This window comes from Choristoneura fumiferana, chromosome 26 (genome assembly GCF_025370935.1).
Source record: "Choristoneura fumiferana chromosome 26, NRCan_CFum_1, whole genome shotgun sequence".
NCBI lineage: Eukaryota > Metazoa > Arthropoda > Insecta > Lepidoptera > Tortricidae > Choristoneura > Choristoneura fumiferana.
Genome location: NC_133497.1, coordinates 5,774,390 through 5,790,203, shown reverse-complemented (window position 1 = coordinate 5,790,203; position 15,814 = coordinate 5,774,390). Strand labels below are relative to the sequence as shown.

At 37.6% G+C, this 15,814-nt stretch overlaps 2 protein-coding genes across 2 annotated transcripts in view; both read left to right on the top strand.

The window, feature by feature from the left end:
• Window positions 1-3,598, top strand: part of LOC141443116 (clotting factor C-like) — a 29,492-nt gene extending 25,894 nt beyond the window's left edge. Inside the window, exons 12-13 of the mRNA XM_074108327.1 lie at window positions 2,097-2,186; window positions 3,018-3,598. Coding sequence (XP_073964428.1) covers window positions 2,097-2,186; window positions 3,018-3,381 — 454 coding nt within the window. The 3' untranslated portion in view covers window positions 3,382-3,598. The remainder of the gene's footprint in view (window positions 1-2,096; window positions 2,187-3,017) is intronic.
• Window positions 3,599-9,517: 5,919 nt separating this feature from the next.
• Window positions 9,518-15,814, top strand: part of LOC141442934 (modular serine protease-like) — a 33,236-nt gene continuing 26,939 nt past the window's right edge. The window contains exons 1-2 of the mRNA XM_074108126.1: window positions 9,518-9,771; window positions 14,546-14,705. Coding sequence (XP_073964227.1) covers window positions 9,741-9,771; window positions 14,546-14,705 — 191 coding nt within the window. The 5' untranslated portion in view covers window positions 9,518-9,740. The remainder of the gene's footprint in view (window positions 9,772-14,545; window positions 14,706-15,814) is intronic.

Here is a 15,814-nt window from a genome sequence, read left to right as displayed (position 1 = left end):
AGCAGGAGTGGAACTATAGTCGTTCACTTGACCTTCGTACTATATAATATTGGGCTTCAATCACTCCTGCTGGCTCGTGCTGAGGCACTGACTTTAACTTGACTTGACTTCAAGCTAGTAGAAAAAAAATCACAGGTTTTTGTAGTCGGTTATATTTTTGGAAAAAAAATCACTGTTTTATTTGTTAACATTTTTTTTCATGGCTTTTGTAGTCAGTAAGTAATCATTCAAGAAATAGTGCAAGCAGGCATGCATTCAAAGGCTCAAAGCTGCATACAAGCAAGCAAGCATTTTTTTTTTATTCGTCTGGATGGTAAACGAGCAATTGGGTCTCCTGATGGTAAGAGATCACCACCGCCCATAAACATTTGCAACACCAGGGGTATTGCAGATGCGTTGCCAACCCAGAGGCCTCAAGTGCCAGTAATTTCACCAGCTGAATTACTCTCTACGCCGAAACACAACAGTACAAGCACTGCTGCTTCACGGCAGGATTAGCGAGCAAGATGGTGGTAGAAATCCGGGCGGACCTTGCACAGGGTCCTACCACCTGAAAAATGCGAGCAAGCATGCACTTAAGCATGTAATTATGCAAGAAAGAGTGCAAGCAAGCATGCACTCAAGCATGCAAGCAAGCATGTAAGTAAGCAAGCAAGCATGCATGCAAGCAAGCTTGTAAGCAAGCATGCAAGCAAGATTGCAAGTGAGCATGTAAATTTGCAAGAAATAGTGCAAGCGGGCATGCAAGCAAGCGTAGAGGCAAGCATATAAGCCAGAATGCAAGCAAGCATGCAAACAGCAGATCAAGTAAGCATACTCTCAAATATGCAAACAATAATGCAAGCAAGCATGCAAGCAAGCAAGCAAGCAATCATGCAAGTGATCATGTAAATTTGTAAGAAATAGTGCAAGAAAGCATGCAAGCCAGAATGCGAGCAAGCAGAATTAATACGCCCGTGGTGGTAGTGAAAATTAGTTATTTAGTTTCTGACGTCAGCAAACACCGGCACCACGGCGTGACATCACCGCGCCTCGCCGCGACCAGCGGCCGCGCCCCTCCACCTCGCTAGTATATGTTTATGGCACCGCACAACGCGAGAGAGTCATTCACTGGAGCGCGCTGCGCAGACGCTTGAACCGGTCCCCAGTTCGTGTCGCTCAGATCAGAGCCAACTCCGGTGAATCGCTCCTTCCACCCTCGGCTTCTCGTTCTCCGATCCGCGTAGAACCTTGTCACACTCCCGTAACCTTGAGATCTTCCATAGCCGGCCTCGGACACCAAGTTGAGCCCGGGGGGATATTTATTATTGGTGATCCATCTTGGTTTCGGAAAGTGCTTGTACTTGGTAATCGTGGGTTAATATTACGGCGCTGTACCCATCAGAAACTAACCAACGATGTGTAAACTTAGAAGTCTTAAGTAAATGAACTAAAAGAATTTCCTTGCTCACCCGCGACCTTACGATAGCTAAGCTTATGCAAAATATGCGTGTTCATGCAGTTCCTCCACCTCCACACTGTAAGAACACACACAAATCACACAAACCCATCTATCACCACCACCTAAAACCTAAACCTAAACCTAGTTAATAAAACATGCCTTGACAGTAAATAAATAAAAATCAAGGTAGTTTTGAAAGACGGTTAAAAAAATGTATTAATAATTTGTGGGTAGTTTTGTTTTGTTTCATAAAACGTATGTGGGTACTTGGGGAGTTACAGTGACAAGTTAAAACGGTGGTTGTGGTTCGTTAGTCTAACAACTGGTAGCATGGTGTACGGTTGTGTCACTCTGAAGATGAGCTCTGGTTGAGTTCGAAACGCGTCAGTGTAGTGAGGTGGTGGTGATAGATGGGTTTGTGTGATTTGTGTGTGTTCTTACAGTGTGGAGGTGGAGGAACTGCATGAACACGCATATTTTGCATAAGCTTAGCTATCGTAAGGTCGCGGGTGAGCAAGGAAATTCTTTTAGTTCATTGATATGGACCTCCGCAAAGTAACGCCTGATTCAAGAAATTATTTAAAGTCTTAAGTAAGCAGATATAAATGTAAGCCGATCTTAATTTTGAGACCTTTAATATCTATTTTCCTTTCAGGTCTGGTTCACAGTTTGAGCCCATCACTGTTGCAAGCAGTGGAACTGGTCAACCAAAAGTTGATAAAAGGAAAGCTTCAGCTGCAAACAAGTAACCTTTTCATAAGTTTATTTTGTTAGCTGGATACCATTTACCTATTGTTTGTCTACTTGGCCATTTATTAATATTTCATTCTTGTATCAATGTTTGCCGTGGGGTGCCCGGACAAGAATAGCTATTTTTCTAGTAATTTGTTGAGTATTTGTTTTTTAATGGATTAGGGGGCAAACGTCTTATTATCCCGTGTTCTGTTATTTTTGTGTTTTTATGTACAATAAAGAATTTTACAATACAATACAAACGAGCAAACGGATCACCTGATATGGTAAGCGATTACCGTTGCCCATGGACTGCAACACCAGAAGAGTCACAAGTACGTTGCCGGCCTTTTAGGTAGAATTACGCTCTTTTCTTGAAGGCTTGAAGGTCATATCGGTCCGGAAATACCGCAGGGCAGGCGACAGCTCATTCCAGAGTTTTGCTGTGCGAGACAGGAAATTTCTGGAAAAACGCACAGTAGAGGACCGCCAACCATCTAAATGGTGAGGATGGCAGTATTGTCGCGTAGAGCTGTGGCAGAAGGATGCGACAGAAATCAACCCGAACAACTCCTCGGAGCACTCCCTGTTGGACATGCGATAGATGATAAACAGTGAAGCTACATGTCTACGCAGCGCCAATTAGGTGCTAAATAGGGAGGTGTTAAATGAATTTAATCCCAATCCGCACTGGGTCCGCGTGGGAACTATGGCCCAACCCTCTTGTTCTGAGAGGCCTGTGCCCAGCAGTGGGACGTATATAGGCTGGCATGGAAATGAATTTAAGCGAACTAAGACTTTCTTATTCATTGTTTTATTAAATTTAATGTCTATTATATTTCAGGTCTGCTGCACCCCAGAAAAAAGAAACTAAAAACCCGTTTGACTTGTTCGGAATATTTCCTGAACAGGTTCCTAATAAGCCTGCTGGGAACGGTCCGCTTGAGTCATCCATTGCAAGCCGGGTAACGAACGGAACAAAAAAACAAGCTTACATCCTCAACGGAGACTTTTTCTTGGAGCTGCGGGTGTACAACACTGCTGATATTCGCGGTGTGTTACTTCCAGAGCGTTGGAGAAAGGCTTTCGTTACTTTAAGGGCGCAAATCGATGATGAAACTGCTGAATGGGAGGCATTGCAAACATTTATTAAAAAGATTAGCGCACTTTTCAAGGACGCTGACGTCAAATTTAATTTTAACGACTAGCTTTGCCGTTAATTTTGGGGTAACATCGATTTATTTTAAACACGTGCATACAATGCAATTTTCTATACCGGCTAGAAAAAAGCTATGATTTGTTTGACAAAAATAAAACTTTAAAATGCTCTCCTGTAAAGTTAAAACCGTCTATATCAATAAATACCTGTATCTTAGGCATAAATTGACTTACAAAAATTTTGATTACATTAAAATTTAGATAAAATATCAGGTTTTTTATGTTTATACTTTTATTATACAAAAATTATAAATAGTATTAATTGTGGAGGCTTTTATGTTATAGCTTAGGATTTGTGAATATTATTCGACGAAGAATAATAAGTTAAAAGGCCGTTAGCAGTACCCTAGCGACTTTTAAGCTTAGTATTCTACATAACTTTTATAGTATTGTTATTTTAAATGAAAGTTAGATGCGATTAATACACTAGAAGGTCGTTACTACAGATAGCCGCGCTATTGTCTATTATTGCTAGTAGAAGATGCACGTTGCGTTGTAAATAAAAATGAAGTTAAAGTACCTTAACCGTTTTAAAGCTTAGATATTTTTTTAACTTTTTAATCAAAATTATTAAGCATCAGAAATATTTACTTTCAATACATTAAAAAGCCGTAATATGTGAGTCGCTCTGTAGATAACGGCTTTTTAGGTTATGATGGGACTACGATTATTAAGAGTTATGCTGTTTGAGAAGAGGTAATGACAAAAAATGAAAAGGCATACTATACTGGGTAGTTCCGAGGTCATGAGCTGGAGTGAAAGGGGTGATGGGGAGATTCACACTGAGCAACTTTTACTATGAGACCAGCCCGAAATCGCGAAAAAAAAACCATCTAATCAAGAGATAATTGATCTCTAACTATCCGAAATGTATGGAATAGCTGATTTTTTTCACGATTTCGTGGGTGGTGTTAATGGAATATAATATACTAGAAGTATAATTAAGTGTGGTACACAATAATATAAATTAAAATAAGACTAATTTAAAAATATTAATAAAAGTAAAACAAACTAATAACTAAACTATAACTAAAAGAAATTTTCCCGGGATCCCGCGGCATGGACCCAAAGATGCTGGCAGCATATCCTCGCTGATACGTTAACAATGCTGATACGTTGTGCGAGGTTTAATTAGATTAAGGATTGCTGTAATTATGGACCCTGAGTCCGAAATAAAATATATATATTTTTTTAAATAAGCGCAACGGGCGATCCGAGGCAGTGTGAGGCAACCGCTAAATAGGCCACTCCGGAGTGGCCTATTCAGCGGTTGCCATGCGGAGGCGTTTTCAGAAAAAGTTGTTGAAATTACTTTTTTTTTAGATTTGGATGAAATTCCGTTTCATCTCTCCTGTTCTGAAAGTTTAATTTTCATGGGTAGATAGCCGGGTGGAACATTGCGGTTTCATCTCTAGAGTGGGAAGTATTTTTTTTTATTTTTCGATTAGCCACCGAGTCGAAGATAATTGAGTTACGTCAATGAAACTTTTTTTTCACGTTTCGGCATGACCATCTAGATGCACGTCGTGACCAAGGATCTTATATACAACAGTGAAGGTTGAACGCCGAACATCCGTTTAAAACAAGAAATTTGAGCTTTATTACGTCACAAACATCTAAAGAAAAAGATGGAAGTCATTCGTGAAATGTGAAAGAAAGAAATGGAATATATAAAAAAGTAATAAAGGTCAAACTTCTTCGTTCGGCGTTCAACCTCCAGTTTTGTAGGTATATAAGCTCCTTGGTCGTGACCAACTCGATTTTTTTTTATAGTCAGCTGTGGCAAGTGGTCAGGTCGAAAAAGTACCGTTGGAGGTTGGATATAAGTAAATTCAAGTTACTGAATACTGAAATTCAATTTAATGTTATTCTCATTTTTTTGTACTATTTTACTTTTCTCACAGTCGAAATGAAAAGTAGAGTATCTAACTCGGGTGAAATTACCCATTTCCTCTCGAACTATTGGCGCTCTCACTTTGTTCGAGCGCCAGAAATGTCTCAGGTGAAATGGGTCACTTTCCACCCTTGGTTATCAATCTACTATTTCCTACTCAGAATCAGGAGCACTTTCGATTGTAATAGGAGAAAAAAAGTGTCCCAAGATTTTTTATTCCATTACGTTATCGTTTTCATACACGTTTCTATGACGGTAGTGTAATGGATAACACGAAATTATTTGAAAAACCTTAAACACTTTTTTTCTGCTATAACAATAGAAAGTGCTTCTGATTCTGAGTAGAAAAATGTATGATGACCAGATGGTCTCAAAGGAAGACCAGCAGACCAGCAGAGTAGCATTAGAGAGCAGAGTCGCAAGACCGGCAGATTGCTGATTAGGGACCATCTCGTGACATGCATAACTTATTTTTTTTCTCTTTTTTATTTCTTTTATCCATTGTTCTCATGTTTGTCACGAATAAATATTTTCTTTCTTTCTTTCTTTAAAAACGAAATTCCATCCAAATCCAAGAAAAAGTCATTTCAACAACTTTTACTGAAAATGCTGAGTCTCGTCTGCCTAAGTTCAGCAATTGACGTCTTCCAGCCTGACGATGATCTTGATTGTAAGTACATATGTTATAACGGTTAAGTTTCGTCGCAGCGCGTCATTAAGTTAATATTAACAAACGAATGACAAAGCGGTTAAGATCGTCAGTTATCGAGTTATTTGTTAGGTTGACCTTAAACCTGTTCTTCGGCCATTACTCGTCAGTGTTGCCGCGTGAAAATATATCCCCGGAATTTGGTAAAATTAGGATACTTTGACAACACCTATGTTGACTTTATTTTATGAATTAAATTGGGGTTTTTCCGCGTACCTTGAACCAAGGTAAAATCAAGGTCATCATCCCAGCCTATATAGGTCCCACTGCTCGGCACAGGCCTCCTCTCAGAACAAGAGGGCTTGGGCCATAGTTCCCACGCGGGCCCAGTGCGGATTGGGAACTTCACACGCACCATTGAATTGCTTCGCAGGTTTGTGCAGGTTTCCTTACGATGTTTTCCTTCACCGCAAAGTTCGTGGTAGATTTCAAATGTAATTCCGCACATGAATTTCGAAAAACTCAGAGGTGCGAGCCGGGGTTTGAACCCACGACCCTCTGTTTGAGAGGCGATAGGTCAAACCACTAGGCCACCACGGCTTTTAATCAAGAATCAAGGTACGCGGAACAAAACCCGAATTTAATATAATTTATTCATAAAATTAGTGATCACCGCGATAGTCTAAAATATTGTGTGTGACAACAACCTATGTTGACTTAGTTGTAGCTGTTGTTTGCATGAGTCTTCTTTATCCTCTTAAACCATTTTCACTAGTTTTACTTACGTAACAAAATGTTACCGACATTAAGTCGGCGGGTCAACAACTTTGCTGTTTATTTTTACTGCGCATAACTGTCAAAAATCATCAGCCGGAAGACGTCCATTGATTATAACTCGCCACTTGCATCACCAGTTGCCCGCAATGTTCACAATGTTGTCAGTCAGTTCGAGGCATGCCAACGCTTCGTCTTCCGGTGGTCGCCACTCGAGGACTTTTCTCTCCCAAAGGTTATCTCTTCTTCGAACGATGTAGCCCACCGATTGCCAGTCAACTTGCATATTCATCGGGCTATGTCGGCGACTTTAGTTCTTTGGCGAATTTCTAACTGTCAAATATGGGTAAGTAATAATAAAAACAAAACATATAATATTTACTTATAACTTCACTTTCTATATATTTTTTAATATAACATAGGTACGTTTTCTATAATGCTCATATATAATTTAATTATGTATAATGAGCTATGGACATAAATACATTGAGTATAACGATCAAATCATATAATATTCGCAACCTCTACCAACCAAAACATATAACATTCATTTAATCTTAGAACGAACAACTTAGCGCTCAAAAATATAAATAAAAAATATATATCACTTCTACGGTTTCTTCGCTGCTATAAAAAAAACCTAACATCGAAGGCTAAGGCGTTAGCCTTCTGAACCTAAAATATACGTTATACTTAATGAAATTATACTGTTTCATGTTATACATTATATGTAACGTTTTTATATAACTTGGGACGCACCCGTCAAATAACTTATATTAATATATATTAAATATATATTAATATAACTGAAAATTCTACGTTCAGTTTTAAAAAAGTAAGTCAGTTAAAATAAATTAGGATTCAGGAGTTTCCGAAAATTGACCTTAGGTATTATGAATTAATATCTTCAGGTATTTGCCGACAGCGTTTTCACAATAATCTCGACTCGAGTCGATTTTATTCCTGTTGAATGCAAGTTTAATTTCGAACTTCATAAATGACATCAGAATTCATCAGAAAGGTTCTATGTTTTTGAGAATCGCGTTAATTTGACGTTAATCAAGTGACATGTTGATTGGAGAGTGCGAAGATTCACATCGAAAAGTTATTTCATAAAAAAATACCTAGGCGACCGAGCTTTGCTTGGGATACCCGAAAACGCGCGTTTTTACAGGGATAAGCCCAAACTTTATAGATTAATTGGCCCAAAAAATGACCAATTTAGAAAATTTCATTGTAATTGTTAAAAGTTGTTTAAATTTATGAAAGAAATAAATAAATATCAAAAGAACTAGCAGTTGTCCGCGAATCCATTTGCGCAGATTTTTTCATCGCTAACAGAAAAAACGGCCAAGAGCGTACAGGACACGCCCAAAATAGGGTTCCGTAGCCATTACAAAAAATCGAGTAGTATTTTTTTCTAAAAAATTCGTATTGTGTAAGAAATCTTTCAAGTTTACTTATATTGTATGCCTTAGTTAGTCTGTCATTTACTCTTAAACTACTATTAATTCTCAAGCAATCTTAGCCGTTATAATTCTCCTTGTAAATTTGATGTACCCACTCAACAGTTTAGCTTCTAGAGGGGGGGGGGGACACGCTCGACTTTAATGAAAATTTGCACTTTAAAGTTGAATATTTCGCAAACAGATCACTGAATCGAAAAATTTCAAAAGACCTCTCTAACGATATCCCACACTACAGGGTCAGTCGAGAAAAAAAAACACTCCCACTTTGCGTATATGGGAGGTACCCTAAAAACATTTTTTTATTGTTTTTTATTTTCCACTTTGTCTGCGTGACTGATATGTGTACATCCATGCCAAATTACAGCTTTGTAGTACTAACGGTCCCTGAGCATAGCCGCTGACAGACAGACAGACGGACACACATGGCAAAACTATAAGGGTTCTTAGTTGACTACGGAACCCTGAAAACAACTATTAGGTAAGTATGTTCTTTCCAGGAAGTTATAATATCTCTATTCCAAATTTCATCCTAATTGGTTCAGTGGTTTAAATGTGAATAGGTAACAGACAGACGAGTTACATTCACAAATATTATCCATACTTACTTAATATTATAAATGTGAAAGTGTGTCTGTTTGTGTGTATGTTTGTCCGTCTTTCACGTCGAAACGGAGCGACGGATCGACGTGTTTTTTGGCATAGAGATAGTTTATGGGCCAGAGAGTGACATAGGCTACTTTTTACCCCGGGAAAATGCACAGTTCCCGAGGGAACAGCGCGCGATAACTGAATTCCACACGGGCGAAGCCGCGGGCAAAAGCTTGTTGGTAATAAAGTAAGGATTGCTCGAATAAATATAAAATGAATTTTATTTCAGATATATTTAAGTTAAGTATAATAAGTTATAGTACGCTAACACAATTAAATAATAAATAAATACGAAAAAATAAGTATAATAAATAATAAAGAAATAAAAAATTAAGTATAATAATCCTGGCTTTAAAGATATTTAAATTAATTTAAATTGAAATAAATTAACCAAATTGAAATATTATGTTCTATTCTTTCTAGCTAAGCTAAAAAGTACAGCTCAAAATTAAATTAAAAATACATAATTGAATTAGCCAAATAAATGACAAATTAAAATAAACACATTACTTACATCGGATAAAATTATTAAAAATGACATATAAGTAGACCTAACGCGTCTAAGCAACAAAATTAAGACACCTGACCAATTCACGCATAGCATAAAATGTACAGGTTAATTTAATTTGGTATCATTACACGAAAACCTAAACTAGTTTTTTTAACAATTGTGTGGCCTCGTCATAAGGAAAAACTTGTTGTAAACTGGTATCACACAGCAGTAGTGTACGGACTTCCCAGCGGAATGGGTTTATTGTTATAAGTCACAGTGTAAACAAAAAAATAGCATACCTATTAATTTCTCCGTATATTAGGTATACGCGTGTTTTTGAAAGAGCATGCGAATTATATTTAGTACACGCAAGTACTTATGCTATTTTAGTGTGGTTTAGTGTGTGATGAGGAATTAGTACAATGTTTTTGTGTATTGTTGTTTTGGTGCTTGGTAAGATAATTTTGAATTTTTGTTTACCCGCTTTTTACCTCTAGACAGGGCTATGTAGGTATTATTCTTGGTATCTATCGCCTGATTAAATAAAAATAATATTTTCAAATACATAACCTCTCGTGACTTGACATGACTTAATTTTTGGGGTATGCCCTTTTTGTGAATTAATTTGTTTCGTTTTGGTTACTAAAATTATACGAGAATTTAAAATAAAATCTTTAAAGAAACAAAACTAATTAAATCACTTGAGTTAACGCGTTACCTGATCTAGAAACACTAATTTTGTATGTCATTTCAAAATTCGACTTCGGTAGGTACTTTGGTAATTATATCCTATTAATTTCATCAATGAAGTTAGTTAGACTAATGATTGAGATAAAAACATGATTGATGTCATTAAGATTATAAAATTCTAACAAATAGAACTCTGCAACAAAACTTGCAATAATTGAAATTTTGTTAATAGCAATATTTTTTCATTAATAAAATATATATCATGGGACACTTGACACCAATTGACCTAGTCCCAAACTAAGCAAAGCTTCTATGGATATAGTCAACGGATAAACATACTTATATAGATAAATACATATAAAGGGTGTGGTTCCATTGACTTTCACTATAGTCTGTTGACGTCCGTGACAGCGGTTGTGTCAAAGTAATATTGATGATTGATGCGCCGCGCGTTTTGTTCCAAACAGACAGTCTAGTGCCGTAAGGTACATAGACTACATAGATGTCAATGTTCTAGTCTGAAAATAAGATTTTGATCCTACTAATATTATAAATTCAATGGTGCGTGTGAAGTTCCCAATCCGCACTGGGCCTGCGTGGGAACTATGGCCCAAGCCCTCTTGTTCTGAGAGGAGGCCTGTGCCCAGCAGTGGGACGTATATAGGCTGGGATGATGATGATGATGAATATTATAAATGCGAAAGTTTGTTTGTGTCTGACTGTTTGTTTGTTCTTATCTTTTCACGTCTGAACCGAACCGATTTAAGTAAGTAGATGAAATTCGGTATACAAATAGTTTTAATCCCGGGAAGGCCGTAGCATAGTTTTTATCCCGGAAAATTGCATAGTTGCCGCGGGATAGCGATAAACGAATTGTAGGCGGACAGAGTCGCGGGCTATGGCTGGTATTATTACAAATAATTGCTTTCTGATTGATAACTCTTTGACCTATGGCAGAACGATACTGAACCCACTGATGTACCTACGCGCTGGGACCAACCAATCAAAAAATTTGATAAGGCACTTGACCTAAGACTCCGTCGTAATCTTATCATATTCTTGAGGTATTTATTTATTTAAGGAGAACCAACGGCTAAAAACAATACATATATTAGTATATATATAATAGTAGGAATGGCAACACAGAGCCAATTACAGGATCCCACAGATAGCTATAGTTAGCAACAAATTTAAATATGATAGTTCCGCAGGTTATATAAAAAATTTACATTACATTAGCACGGCACTACCCAAAGAGAGAGTATACAGAATACAGATAGTTCAACTCAGTTGTACGCGCGGCCCTATGTGTGCGTGCGCTTGTAAATATACAACTTTCACGTGACGCGGCAGTCGTCGTCCGAGCAAGACGTGTTCTTATCGCTTTACCCACACATAGGGCCGCGCGCACAACTGAGTTGAACTATCTGTACCAAAGACTTAAGCTTAAGGATATTAAGATATCTAAAGTAAATACCAATGATGCGCTCAATCAAAGAACCTGGTCGCCAATCTTCGCCTCACGGATGGAATGTTATAGTTAAATAAGTCAATGTCCATCTCTTTCATCATTCATTGAATGAAAATTAAGAACACTTCTTAATATTTAGTTTGTGTCTACTCCATTAATTATTCGTTATACTTTTAATTTCTTGTAACACTTATGAACGGTGTTTCAAGAATATAAAAGTCTATAAGGAATAATTATTGGAGTAGACACATTAACTTATATATTAAGAAGTGTTCTATCAGACAACATTTTTAATTTTCATTCAATTTTTGTTGAATAATGTAGAAAAACTAACAAAAATGCAACGTTGCCATCGGGAGAAGTCAGATCTCAATCAGAATAGGTAGTACGACGTCACCCGAAATGTATCAATTCTATACTAATATTATAAAGAGGAAAGATTCGGATTTTTGGATATTTTTTACGAATAAACTCAAAAACTACGACCGATTTAAAAAATCTTTCACCATTAGAATGCTTAATTATTCCAAAATGCCACAGGCTATTTATTACCAGAAAAATAGGGTTCCGTACTAAAACTTCAATAATGTAACTCAAAGTGTAAAAAAGTTGCCACAAAAAATTTTACTTCGATATTAAATAATATATCAATATCTACAACAAACTTCGCGATACCATATGTCCAACTATTGTACTCGTAGTTATGTCACTATAACTACTTTTTAACGTTTTAAAAGTTGAAAGAAATGCCGACTAAAATTAGACTACATTATCCATACCTTTGCATTAATCCTTATCCAAATAAAACATTTCATATTCAAGACAGTTTTAATAATAATAATAATAATAATTTATTTCCAAAAATCATACACATCAGCAACATACAAAGTAATATCTGGCAGACCCCAAACTAGGCAGAGCCTGTATCTTGGGGCCTTGGAGTGCACTATGCTATTTAAAAGATTATCATACATATCTGCAATACCTAGTAGACGCGAAGTGGAACTTGAAGTAAACACCAATACAATTTAACAAAACTAAAGCGGAATGAACAAAAAAAACTGTGAGTGTGTGTGTGTGTGTGTGTGTGTGAGAGAGAGAGTGTGTGCGGTTAGTGAGGTTAGGGGCTGACACGAAATTATTTAATACCTGAAGATTACTTTTTGAATTATTCAAATCGGACAGTCCATTCAAGAGATATAATTACGAATTAAAATATATCAAGCTAATCAAAAAATGCATGAGACAACGCCTCGGCTTCGTAATAGGGTCAAATAAAGCCGAATATGGGCAATCAGGGGATAAAACTCGTGTTGTTTTGAAAATTGGTACAGTTATAACCTTGCAGTATCTAGATGAACATACTAAAAGTCCATAAGGGTGGGGGTGTGCTGACGGTGTGGGGGTTGATGGTACCTTTTTTTTAGGTTTTTGCTAGTTGTCCCCCCCCCCCTAAACCCTCAGCACAGCCCCCACCCTTTGAGGACTTCTTGAGGTTCATCTGGATACCGCAAGGTATAACTGTACCAATTTTCAAAACTACATGTATTTTTTCCCATGATTTTGTTAATTATCTCACCCTATCTCGCGGGTATAGTTTTTGGGAAAAGGAGCGGAAAAATGTGTGTGAAATGCCTTTGAGACCTTTTTACCCGCCTATCCAAAAATTGTACCCGTGCGGAGCCGGGGCGGGGCGCTAGTATTGTATAAAATGAGTGACATTTTCATACCCATTAATATGGACCTTAATTATTTACTTACAACATTTCATGAGAATTCGTTAATTAATATGCCCTGTCGGAAATCAGTTGGACATCCGGACAGACATTCAAACATGTTGGCTGAAGATGACACGGAGTCAGTGTCAATCATTTCTTAGAACCTTACCTTGAGCCTCAATCGCGTTAAGGTAAAGGGCAGACTTTCTTCGGAAAACAATAGACGAGGAATTATCAGTAAGGTCTTAGTACAAGGTTACTAAGAGTGATTAATGTAATTGTATCCTAATAAATAAACCTAGGCCAGATGACACGACAAGCTGTCTTTCTAAGCAGGTTATCTTCTTAACTTTATGAGTACATTTAACAACTTTTTTGTTTAGTAACCAGTCGCTTAAGGTTAGCAACAACTACTGCCAATGACTCCTAGCCGCAGAAAAGTACCTATACAATTGTGTTTTTTACAAATTATCATTTTGATTCCATACAAAATATTTGTCTAACAAAACAAGTTTAGTGTACTACGAGTATAGGTATTTTTACACAAGTTTACCTACTATTTTTTTGTTTTTATATTTCGGGAATGTCGGAAACGGCACTAAAGATTTTTGTGATTTTTTTTCAGCTGTGAACATTCGATCTACTTAGTCTAAATTTCTGGGAAAACGCGTGTTTTCGAATATTAGCCCGAGCGAAGCTCGGTCACACAAGAACTTTATTATTAATCTTTGTTATATTGCCTTTAGTGTTCGGGTTTTTTGGTCTTTTAGTGTAATAAAATAAACATTCAACGTTTTTATATTGCCTTCCACTCATAGGCATTATGAAAATAAGTCTTTTGAATTACATAATATTCTAAATGTATGTATACCTCAAAATAATATTATTAAGAAGTTGTTTTCCCGAAATTCACTTACTGAGCATAGCATTTATCGGGTAAACTTTTTTAGCAGAAATACTTTGCATAAAGTTCATACTTGGCATAAGAGATTATTTCGCATAAAACTTATATCGCATAAAGAACATCGCAATATTTTTCCAAGAAAAAATCCACACAGAAACGAATTGCTAGCAGATGTGTAGGTTAGTTTAGGCGTGCCCCCACCAAGACGCAAGGTTATAACTCTGTGACCTCACAAAAAACGAGCTGGTACTAGCAAATTAAGTTACGTTAGAACTGCGACCCCAACTCACATTTCAAGGTGTTAGGCTAACCAAGATTATACGTTAATTACCTATGAGTTTGAACGATATGATAATTATGCCAAACAAAACTATGCCATCTGAGATTATGCCAAAAACGCCAAAAATGGTTAGAACCTTAAGAAGATTGCCTTCTGTATTCCAGCCGCTTCCGTCCACAGCGCGGTGTACACCAACACTCCGTCAGTCTGCAGCGTCAACGAGTTCACGTGCGGAGACGGCGCCTGCGTCACGCGGGAGAGCCGCTGCGATGGCATCCAGCACTGCGCAGACAACAGCGACGAACAGGACTGCTGGAACGACTCGTAAGACTTCAATTACACCAGGCGCGGCTCACTCCATGATTTTATTTTCCGCTAAAAGTATGTCTGGGGCCCCCTAGAGTGTGCTATTCCACTACACGTGCCGTGTGCGAGCGAATACGAGTTATGCGATGGACAGAGAAGCATACAGCAGGCACGATTCTTTTTTTTTTTTATTTTGTACGGCAGTGAGGCTTCTGTACTTGTAGTATTACTTATTCTGTGGTTGCAAACTCATTTTGGCGTCAGTCCATCCTCATCCATTCAGTCCATCCAGGGCCAAATTTAGGGGAGGGCGTCCGGCCCTACAGCCCCGGGTCCACAAAAGAGGGGCCCCCACAATAGAGACTACGGATTTTATTTTCAAATTCCGACGAGTAAACAACTTTTGCTGTGATATTTCTTTTCCGCTCCTTCCGGACCTCTAAATCCGGCCCTGAGTCCATCATTCTGGTCAGAATGACGACTGAATTACCGTGCAACCCTCTCAGACTGACGGGCTAACAGTCCAGACTGATGAAAATTAAGAGAACTTTCCCTGCCGGCCGCGCGGCCGCGTTAGATATTCGTTTGAGATATTGCTGTCTTTATCGCTCGTGACATAAGAGCTCGCAGCCGTCCCCCCCCCCATACCTTCCGCAACAACGTACGTAGTTTATATCGAGATAGCTGTAGGCTTTTCAAGATTTGGGCGGTTGAATTTTGGGTTCCGTTGTCCTCATATTATACGAAAAGTATAGCACAGAAATCAATGATATTTTACAATTAAGATATTCATTTTATTTTCTATGCCTGTGATTCTTTCGATTTTTGTAAAAATGCTTTATTAGTCTGTAATTCTCGTGCAAAGTTGACATCTTTTTTTTGTAGACTTTTAAGCTCCTGTAATTCTGATATTACACATTTATGTATATGAAAATCTGAAAAAACACAGGCATAGATAATTACGTCTAGTCCATACTTACAAAATTTCATCTATTTCTGTTGTCTAGTTTTCAAACGAGACCGGGACTACGTTTGTATAGAGAATGGGACAAAGAGACTTCTCTTAAACGTTTTAATAATATTCGTCAATCCCATGTAAATGATCGAGAACCAGAATGATTATGGTG